Source organism: Solea solea, chromosome 11 (assembly GCF_958295425.1).
Source record: "Solea solea chromosome 11, fSolSol10.1, whole genome shotgun sequence".
In the NCBI taxonomy this organism is placed as follows: domain Eukaryota; kingdom Metazoa; phylum Chordata; class Actinopteri; order Pleuronectiformes; family Soleidae; genus Solea; species Solea solea.
The window spans coordinates 5,876,686-5,887,552 of record NC_081144.1 but is presented as its reverse complement, the minus strand read 5'-3'; the positions used below and the strand labels follow the sequence as shown (position 1 = coordinate 5,887,552).

At 39.6% G+C, this 10,867-nt stretch overlaps 1 protein-coding gene across 1 annotated transcript; it reads right to left on the bottom strand.

Moving 5' to 3' along the window:
- Positions 1-1,948: 1,948 nt before the first annotated feature.
- On the bottom strand, positions 1,949-5,227 carry emilin3a (elastin microfibril interfacer 3a). Its single transcript, XM_058642190.1, has 4 exons — positions 5,079-5,227; positions 4,804-4,923; positions 4,133-4,677; positions 1,949-3,900 (listed from the first exon to the last, which is right to left on the bottom strand). The coding sequence occupies exons 1-4, from the start codon at positions 5,225-5,227 to the stop codon at positions 1,949-1,951; spliced, it is 2,766 nt and encodes a 921-aa protein (XP_058498173.1).
- Between the last annotated feature and the right edge of the window lie 5,640 nt (positions 5,228-10,867).

Genomic DNA, 10,867 nt, shown 5'->3' with positions numbered 1-10,867 from the left:
ATTACTAAGGGAGTGTTTGTGTATATACAACAACAGCATTAGGGTGGGTGGAGGCAAGAAGCAAACCACTGAATGACTCGGTTTTTTGAGCAGTGGCATTTATTTCTGTATTTTTTTTTTGTAGATGCTTCTTTGTGTTTTCATTCTTACTTGAAACCTGTTTGCTTTACTAGTGCAATGCTGCTGTTGCTTCCGTTTTTGTCTTGACATAAAACAAATCCCTTCCCTGTACAGCATGGGAATGTTAAGCTGACAGACTTAATCGGTATTGTGTCAACTCATACTGGTTTAAATTAGGGTTGAACAATTAATAATAAATGTTATCAAAATTGCAATATGGCCTCCTGCACTTTTCAAATTGCAGGAGGCGCAATATTTTTTACAGCCAAAATGTGTGAAAAATTACCATTTTTAGATTAAATATTGTCCTGGCCTATACAAACCATATGATCACAGCCTGAAGAAAACATCTTTGTTTCTCACAGATCTGCACAAATATCACAGTAATCATTTTAAATGCGTTTTTCCCTCTCATATCTCCATTTCAGTCAAAATAATTGCAATTAGATACTTATTCAAAATCATTCAGTCCTATGTGCGAATGGCACACTATTTGGCATACGGGTTTATAGACAATACCCTGTTGTCGTAATTTCTTTTTCACTGCATATTTTTTTTGTCTTGACATAAAAAAAGAAAGGTTGGTATGTTATATGTTAAAAGTTGCTTGTGGAGACAAAGGGATATATTTGCCACCTTCTCACTTTCGGCATGTGTGTGCATGGAATACCACTATTATCTAGGTTTATGTTCTGACCAGATTTGGTGCCTATCCTTTCTTTATTTGTGCCTTATTCCCTGGCATTTCCATATTTATTAGTCACCTCATGTCTTAGGCTTAACTGTTTTCACACCACACTGGCCTCACCTCACACATGGGTGTGTTTTTAATGGTTGTTTGTCCAACTGAGGAAAAGGAACTGACATGGAAATGTTATTAATAAGTTGACCTATTGCACTTTTTTAACATACAGTGTAGAGAGAAGAAATGAGCTCAGGCAGCTTGGCTGGTCTCCTGTTTTTTGACAGAGAGAGAGAGACGGAATGAGATGTCGCTGTCACCTTGGCAATAATGTCATTTTTTGAATGTCTTGTGCTACACATGACCTGTACCCAATATCTTAAGTTGTGGACTCATTTGCTTAATGTTCAGTCCTGTCAGGCCTGATTTATTCCCTGCTGTAAGGATTTCTTAATTTATTATTTATTTTGATTTATGTGCCTTCTTGTGGCTCTCCACTTTTGTTCAATTAACAATTCTGAACACCAAAGTTACACACATCAGTTATCTGAAATACTCAAATACATAGCTATCTCGAGCATCTCTTGTGTGACATGTCTGTTCACAAAGAAAACATGAGCGTTAAAGTAACATGTTTATTGGATTGTCAATGGAAAACCTCAAAAGTGGACTGTTTATGGCTTGAAATAACAACATTTTATGCAGAAGAGAACTTGATGTTCAAGAAATGACACTATACAAAAATTCCTTTTTCTAGTCTAGACATAACAAAAACAAATACAAAAATCTTAAACATGTAAACATTGTTAAACAACTGTTCATATAAGAATATGTTGTAGGCTTTAGAGATACAGTACAGTAAGGTGCAGGATTTTCCTCAATCACTGGGGCTAAAAAAATAATTGCCCATTAAAACAAACTGTTCATCTTAGCACCTTCATGATACATGTTTTGAGTCTGTGTTATTGATGAAATCAGTATTAGCTGCCATTTTTTTTTTAAATCATGCTTATTTCAGTGCAGGTTCAAAACCTTTGTATTTCACAATTCATAAAAAATAAACTGGCTATTTTGTGGGCCCCACTACACCTGCAGACTATGACGTTTTGTATCCTTATATAAAATCTATTGTCCATAGAAACTGAACTAATTTATAGTGAAGATGTCACCTCTTCTTGGCACTGCTTCCACCTCTAAACTTTGTTGTGTTGGTTCTGCCTTTTCAGTGCAGTTTCTGAGTTCCCCTCTCAGCTCAGTCAGCTGCTGAGCATGGCTGGACAGAGTCCCATTTACTTGCAGGAGAAGCCCATTTGATTGTTTCTCTAGTTCCTCCCTGATTTTCTCCAGGTCATCTGCCAGATAAGTCAGACCTTTGCACTTGTCCTCCACAGTAGCAACACGCCCATTAACCTCCGTTACCTCTTTCTGGACCCCCATAGCTGTGCTTCTGCAGCCACGCACCTCCTCTGCTAGTCGCCTCTTCATCTCAAGCAGGTCCGCCTTAAGGCGGATCAGTCGGCGTTCTCCTGCCCCGAGCATAGACGCCTGATGACCAACCAGCTGGACCACGCCCTTTATCTGTTGGGCTAGACGAGCCTCTCTCTCATGCCAGGAGTCATTAGCTTGACCGACCTTGTGGATGACATTTCCCAGGGAATTCTGGAGGACTTTTAGTGTGCGGTTGACTGAGCGAACATTAAACTTCAGGATTGTGAGCTCTCCCTGGAAGGGAGTATCTCTTTCTGCTTGTATCTGCTGGTCCTTGGGGTTCAGATGCTGCAGGATATTTTGCAGTGTGATGTTCAGAGTATTCAAACGGTCATCTTGCAAGTCCTGTACATCCTTCATTCTCTGCTCCGCTGCCAGGATAGTGCTTGGTTCAGCAGAGTCTCCCTGGATGGCAGAGGGTCTTTGAGTCGAAGAATGGGAAGAGGAGCAGAGAATCTCAAGGCTAGTTAGGTGTTTCTGCACTCTGTCCACGTCCACCTCCAGTCTTTCTCTGAGTGACTCCACTTCTGTCTCTAGGGTGGGAACTGCATGGCCCTCCAGCAGTGCCGGAGCAGTAGCATTACCCAGCTCCTCCAAAGCTGTCAGCAAACGGCTCTCAACAGCCCTCAGCTTACCCTCCATTCTGGCTTCCAGGTCCTGACCTGTCTCATTTCTATGTGGGTTACCACTCCTCCTTCCTGTCTCACCATTTTTAATCTGCCCAGTCAGGCCAAGCTCGTCCTCAATGTACCCAAGACGCCCTTCCAGAATTCCCTCTATGTGGTCCTTGTGTCCACCTAGCTCTACTCTCAGGTGCCCCTGGGACTGGTTGAGGCCTCCCACTGACATTTCCAGCAGCTGCACTCTCTCAACCAGTCCACTCATCCTGCCACAGCAGCCATCTGTAGCCTTAAAATCATGTATCTGGGCCTGGATATTTCTTACCTCTGTTCTCAGGTCTGTGCTGCTTTCATGTAGAGCATCTTCTATCTTTTCCTGTCTTTCAGCTTGCTCCCTCTGGCACTGACGACGCACGTCTCCAGCTTTCTCCTCACATTTGCCCTCAGCGGTTTCGACGAGCTTCTCAAACCCACTAAGTACTTCTGTCCTGGCTGCATTCAGTTTGGCATCCATCAGATTCTCCAGAGCTCCCGTAGTAAAATTACCAGTGGAGTCAGATTTTACCCCTGCTCTATTTGACATCTTAATCAGTTGTCCATCATGTCCCTTCACTGTTGCTTTAAGTTCCTGCAACTCAGTCATTTTGGCTTGCAGCTCTGCCCTGAGCTCCTCTACTCTTCCACTTAGTTCTGTAAAGCCTGAAAACACTTGTCTACCATCTAGCCCCTCTGCCTCAGCACCTCCCCCAGGAATCTCCACAAACCCTACAGTGGAAAGACTAGAGGCTATAGCTGGAGCTGGAATTGGGCCAGGGGCAGCAGAAAGTAGAGCTGACAGCATCCTGTTGGCATCCTCTCTAAGAGAAGCTCGTAGACTCTCCTCCAGTCCATTTACAGTTCCCCTCAAAGTCTCCAGACCCTGGTTTAGACGTTGCACATCCTCTTCCATTCTAAATATTCGCTCCTCTGTCTCACTGTCAAGAATCTGGCCTAAGAAAAGGATAACAAGCTGTTAAAATTGGGACAAACACACTGCTTTTATGATTTGGTGCAATTACAGTTTAAATCTGGTTCAAAAGAATACAATGATTCACACTTTTAGAGCCCACCATTATTATATTTCTTTGTAAGAAAATTATGTGAATATGCTAATTTTTCACTCATCCATTTCACATTCAAATCCATTAAGAATTAGAATGTAATTTTTGGAACTTGGACACACCTACGGTCTCACCCTCAGGCTGTTCACCACCAGAGGAAGGAGGGGGGATTTCCTCTAGGATATGTTCTTCAGGCCCTTGGCTGGGCTCATGTTCTTGGTCATGCTCTGTGTGATGTGGCTCCTGGTGGTCAGGCATTGGCTCTGGCTCTGGCTCTGACTCTGGCTCAAAGGACTCAAAGGAGGTGTCTGGGTAGGAGGAGGTCCTCGGAGGCCCAAAGTGATGCATTGGATAAGAGTTAAAACCACTTGGGGGTGGTCCATTGGGTTGACTCCATGGGTTGGCTTTCACAGCTCCATGAATAGGTGGGCCCTTAAACATTGGACCCTTGAACATGGGACCTTTGTATTGTGGGCCCTTGAACTGTGGTTCCTTAAACTGCGGGCCTTTCATTGGCGGGCCCTTGAATGGCGGCATCATTCTGTGTTGGTAAACTGGAGGACCTTCCATACAGCCATAACCAGAGTAACCTGGACAACAACGCCATTCCAGCTCTGTGACGGTTTTATGTGCCACCTTGTAGACTGGTTTGTACATCAGACGATACCTGGAACAACCAATATCAAAAATACACTTAACTCTTTTTACCCATGTCTTATGAATCCTAAATATAAACCCTGAAATGCTTTCATTAAAATGCAAATCAAAGACTAAAGATTTGTTGAGTACTCACATTAGAGTAGGACATTTCTGACCCCAAGAACACTTGTTGTATTCAGCTTTTACGTAGGGAGCTGCCCCATCCTGCACAGTAAAGGGAACTGTCTTTTCCGTGACATATGCACAGTGGTTCCTTCAGAAGAGGAGAGAAACAACATCAGAAGAGATTTCAGTCATATAAATGATTCATAGTAGATTGCAAGAATGCAACTAAATTAAAATGTAGATTAAATTATATAGAGACGTTCTCATTGTGCACAAGACTAGAGAAACAGAGGTGAAACTTACTTGTGTCTGCTAGTGGGTTTCCCTTGGTCATGGTGTGCATTGAGTCCAGCCTTGGTATGGTATTGGTGTTGTCTGTAGAACTTGGCTTCCACCAGTGACAAAAATTGAATGATGAAGATAAAATGACTCCAAACTGCAATAAAATGCATCCTTGAATATCCAGGTGTAATAGCAAAAGCTTGGTGATGTGACTCTCACAAAAGACAGAAGAAGAAAATTGTTGTCCTTTCAAGGGCAACCAATACCCTAAATTTTCCACTCCACTCACTTGATATCGATATTAATAAACTGTTGTGTCTCAAACAAGAACACATGAAAAACTAAAAATTGACAACAGAAAAAAGGTCTCTGCAGTAGAACCTTTGTTGGCTGTGCTATAAAGCAGAATGTTGGCCCTGGTGCTGGCTGTGGGTTTGTTGGAGTCTCTAACTGACAACAGTCCACTGTGAGTTTGGTGGACTACACACGCCACTAAAAAGGTCCCACTGGCATCATCTACATAACTCCTCCCACTCAACCTCCTCAAAGTAACACCAAGTTGACATAAGAGTAGAGAGCCGCCTTCACCTTCACAGTTAGTAGTACTCAACTTTATGAAAAAAAGAATGTTTTCATGATACATCTCCATAAATTTCTACCAATCAGGACCAAGTCTCGAGTCCCATGAGCTGTTTTCCCATGGTGACATCATGGCAAACCACAGAGGAAATAGTGCATCACCTCTAAAGTGCACAACACCCGGCCTTGTCCCAAAATAGCACGTTTTTTTTATTTTAAATCTTAGTGTAAAAGTAAAAAAATAATGAATATGAAATTCCATTTGCTTTGGTTTCAGTGTCCTGGACATTGTTTGTGCTGACTCACTGTCACACTGACATGGTTTGCAGTGACACATTGTTCATATTTATACAATTATGACAGTTTCAGGTGTCTGTTGTGACATGGACATTAGCCTTTCAGTCACATAAGTTTGGCCAAGGCAAGAACTACCAAAACTATAATATGCAGCTGTCATTGCTACTGCTCTTACTTATATATTTGTAACCCATTTATTCCAATGGTTATTGTTGCTATATTGTAATCATTTTAGCAAACAGTTTGGCCGTACCTTCTCACTCGTCCTCTACTTTTCCAGTTGAAGTGGATGGATGCCCCTAAAATTTATTTCTGATGAACACAACAAATGGACTGAATAAAAATACATATTGTAAATATGGATCCACACCAAAGTAGAGCTGTTCGTAGATATTAAACTCTGAATATGCCTTATTATTTTCATTATGATTTTTGCATTATTTCTTGATAATTTGATGGGTTCTTGCTTTGGTCATGTCCCTCGTCATGGAAATCCATTTAGTGAGTTAGTCTGCTGACAGTTAGACAAATAGCACTGAAAACATAACCTCCTTGGCACTGGTTATAGATATGTGTTGCTATATTAACACACAGAATATGTAATTATTTATGACATCTGAAGGTGAGACCACATTACAACATTTTGCTTATTGTTGAGTTCTCTAAAGGCTTGGCAGTCTCAAACATCTTGAGCTCTTATGCTGAACACATGCACATTGACACAGTCTAAACCTGGACCTAACAGCAAACCTCCAGGAGCAGGAACAAATAAAAACAAATACTCTGTGTTGAAGGCTGTGAAAGTACACACCCAGGCCCCAGAGTGCCGAGCCTCACAAACCCACACCTTCACTCACAACACAGGTCTTTGTGCAGGGTCGGCAAGAAGACTGGCAGCTCCACTCCGTCACAGACACTTTCCACCTAAAGGCCACATTTTTAGCCGCATATATTCATCTTAATCAATTTACCCTAACAGTCTTCCAACAAAGCCCAGCTTTCACATTTCAGAGTGGTCTGTGGAATTTACAGCAGACGCTTTTAGAGAACCGATGAACAAAAGCAAAGCATTGCATTTTAACAGCTTTTTCTTTTTTTTCTTTTAATATTTAAAACTGTTGATTATATGTTATTACAATTAAAATTTTCACATAGAAATAAAAACTTTTCAAATTGTAAAACACAATATTTTGACGAGGAAAAAAATCCCGTTGTTTGTTACCAATCTTTTTGACTTGTGACTCTTGACACAAAAGTCAGTGTGTTGTTGTCTAACCTTGTAACAAGTTAGCATAGATATTTCCTCTCAACACGTGACATGGTTTTATTTAGATAATTGCCTGTAGCGCTCTTATTTATTTATTATTTATTTATTTAATGACCTGTCAGATTTTTAATATGACCCTTTTGAGGGGTCTAACTCATTGGTTGGGAATTGTGAAAATAAGCAGCAAAATTAAAATGCTTTTTATACAATGATACCATTTTTATACATTAATGACCAGTTTTTCAGCAAAACTATTACTTTTATTTGGATATTCAATGTTGATGTTAATGCTACTTTTCTCAAGGTAGCATCTTAAATGAAGGCGTTTTATTTATAGTGTAGGAGCCAAGTCCTTCCACAATTGAACATACATTATGTATTGGCAACAGTTAATGCCATACATTCTTGGAAAACACATTACTGTCATAAAATTACCCAATTTTAAAACAGGGGAGAAACACTGTGGCCTTTATTTAGCAGGAATCTTTTGATTGACCCCTTTTAGAAGCAGGCCCATTTCCTGTATCCTGTTTGTACCAGGACCCACCTCTTTTACCTGGAAACACCCTGTTCACTTCAGATACGCAGCAAAGTGTTTATGTGAGTTTGTGAGAGGGAGAGAGTGTGTGCATGTGTGCGTCGCACGTTCTCTGCGCACTCTCTTAGCCTCATGATTTGTAAACAAGCTTTCATTGTATCAATCGGAGCATGTTTCAGAGCGCACAGCGTCCATGCTCGTACTTTCTGGTCCAGTGAAACAAATGCAGCTTTATTCTGGCGGCTGGTGGCAGCTCCACCCAGAGTTTTCCTTGAATGGCATCACACAGTCACAGCTGTTTTAGCTTCCACTCACCTGCCCCTCACAATGCTTATGTCACACTTAAGCTTTTGAAAAGCTTCCCAGCATTGCTGAATTATGACCAGACTGAGGCCTAATTTCCCTGTGTGCTTATGAAAAAAGGGAACACCATATAACTGTGTAAGCCTACAAGTCTGTGCAACATACGGGGAGATGCGTTTTTGTTTATCCCTTCTTCTCTGTTTCTTTGTGTCTGTTTGGATTTAACACCAGTGGTCCACATTCTGAGCCTGTCTGTAAATCTCTTTATGTGTGTCTTTATTTGGTGCCTGACTGGGAAGTGTAGCTTTGGCAGTGTTTGAACAAACAACAACACTGGCTTCTGTATATTTACATATCATTTTCAGCAGGTGTCTTAACTGGCATGGAATACCAGATGAGATGAAGCTTGATCCACAATGAACAAAGTTTTAATTTAAGTAGTTTCTTACTCATTTTGAACTAGATAAACTTTCAGTCATTAACTGTCTCTTTGTTATATAATAAAAAAAGATAGAAATGTTTTTATGTATCTATGGCTTTAAATGCAATCTATAATCAAGAGTAGAAATTGCATACTCTCTCTCAACTGGACTAACTTGAGTTAAAAAGTCCGGTTTCCTTCAGCTGACCACTGAGGATGACTGATCTGGTCCTGATTATTCGATTAATTGATTACTAATTGATTCCTAAATTAATTGTCATCTATTTTGATAATGGATTAATCGTTGTTAGTGTTTCTTTTAGTAATTAAAACAAGCTCTCTGGTTTTTCAGCTTCTTTAATGTGAATATGTTCTGGTTTCTTTGCTCCCTGTCATACGAAGTAATCATTAAAACTTAATGACAGCTTGTGAACGAAAGAAGACCCGCGAGAACATCGTCTCGAAAGATCTGGGTTCCAGGATCTAATTTTTTCAACATTTTACAGACCAAACAAGTACTTCATTCTGGAATCGGGGAATCGATCAACAGAAGAGTGTTTCTGTTTTTCTTGTTTCCATTAATTTTTCTCTAATTTTTCACCATGGCTTCACAGTTAAGAGTCCTGGTAGTTTATACAGAGTGCAGAGGCTTTAGAGTGTTTAATGGTTAGTATTTTCAAAAGCAAAATGTATGTAAAACATAGGAGCAGTCATGTAAAGCTGAAGATGACATGTTCCCTACGGATTTAAATATATATTTGGTTTAAAAGTCCTTTTAAATCAAACGTATATAACATTGCATTGTATTTTAATACAGAAATGCTACACATTATATCTTTAACTACTTAAGGTATGATTTTGTTTTTTGATAGAATTATAGATGAACATTTTAGAAAACCAGGTTAAGTTTTCAAGTTCAAGTTTTCCTATGTTCACTCACTGTTAAGTTTTAAGTACTTTTTATGCAATAGCTAAAACTAGGTTGAGATGTTTTTAAGTGAACATGGTTCTTGGAAGTCAAGTCTTCGAGAGGCATCATCATCATCTCAAGAATTTAGTCATTAAATAAGACAAACAGTGGTCTGGACAAACATTATTTGGTGGCCACATGTTGTGGCACACTTCACAGGTCAGCGAAGAAGTTCACTGTGTGTACTGTCACCAGACTCATGGCAGTGAGTACACATCAGGAGACAGCCAACACACACACATTTACACACAGGTTTGTGCAAATATCCTCACATTGACTTCTGTTCATTTGAACAGCCTGAACAAATCCTCATAATTAAACCCAGTTAATGCCTGACCTTAACCTAACCACAATTCAAATCTTAACTACTTCCCCAGAAATAACGTTCTGCTTCATGAGGACCAGGTCTTCATCTCTATGGTCCTGACAAGGTCAGTGTTACACACGTGCGCACACACACACGCACACTCAGACCACTTTACAGAAACACTTAAGCTCAACAGTATTAGCTTTTCTTTCTGCGTTCCGTGTGATAAATAGCCCCATGATTTGATCTCCATTTGAAGTTGAGATGTTTTTTGTTTGTTTGCTTCTTGCATAAAAACATCTCCATACTATAAATTAAAGTAAAGATGAACAAAATCCTCCTTAAAATAACAGAAAACCCATTGAAAATTGAAATTCTCCCAACAATGTGTCTTTGCTGGAGTTGGATGGAATAAAAATGAAGGATTTTAGGGGGGAAAGCAGTAGCTAGAGAGGATGGAACACATAAATGCCTTGAAGGATAAAGTCTTCTGTTGGACATTTAAAGCATCATGTCCTTGCCCAACATTGATTTTCATATTTCCTGTAAACTTCACTGTCAATGTGATAAACACACGCATCATTTTTTTGTTGTTGTAATCACTTTGGTGCATTTTGTAAGGAAAAAAAAAACATTCGTTAGTGAAAATGTAGTTTTTTATCTCTTTAAAAACTATAAAACCCTTAAAAAGTAAGTCATGCATCTTACAATGCTGATCCTATTTATTAAGAAAAAAATAAAAATAAATCATTGCTTTTGAATCATATATATAGAGACAGTCCTAGAGCCCTTCAGTGTAGACAGAAGAACACTGCCCTCTTGTGTTGAAAGCTGGTTTAAACATGACAATTTAAACCACACTTTTTTTTCTCTTTGGACCTTTTTTTTTATTTGCTAACTTTTTATTGATATTGATTTATTCTCTTTTTATCTTTTAAATGTCATGTCTTTACTCAGCTTTAGCTGATTCTCTCTCTATTTGTTAAACTATCTTCAACATTGTTCAGAAAAGTGCTTTACCAATTTCTCTTCCTCTCTGCCTCACATTATGGTGTCCACTGCTGGTGATAAAGAAACTGATCAACAGATTAATTGATTATGAAAATAATGGTTAGTTGCAGCCCTACT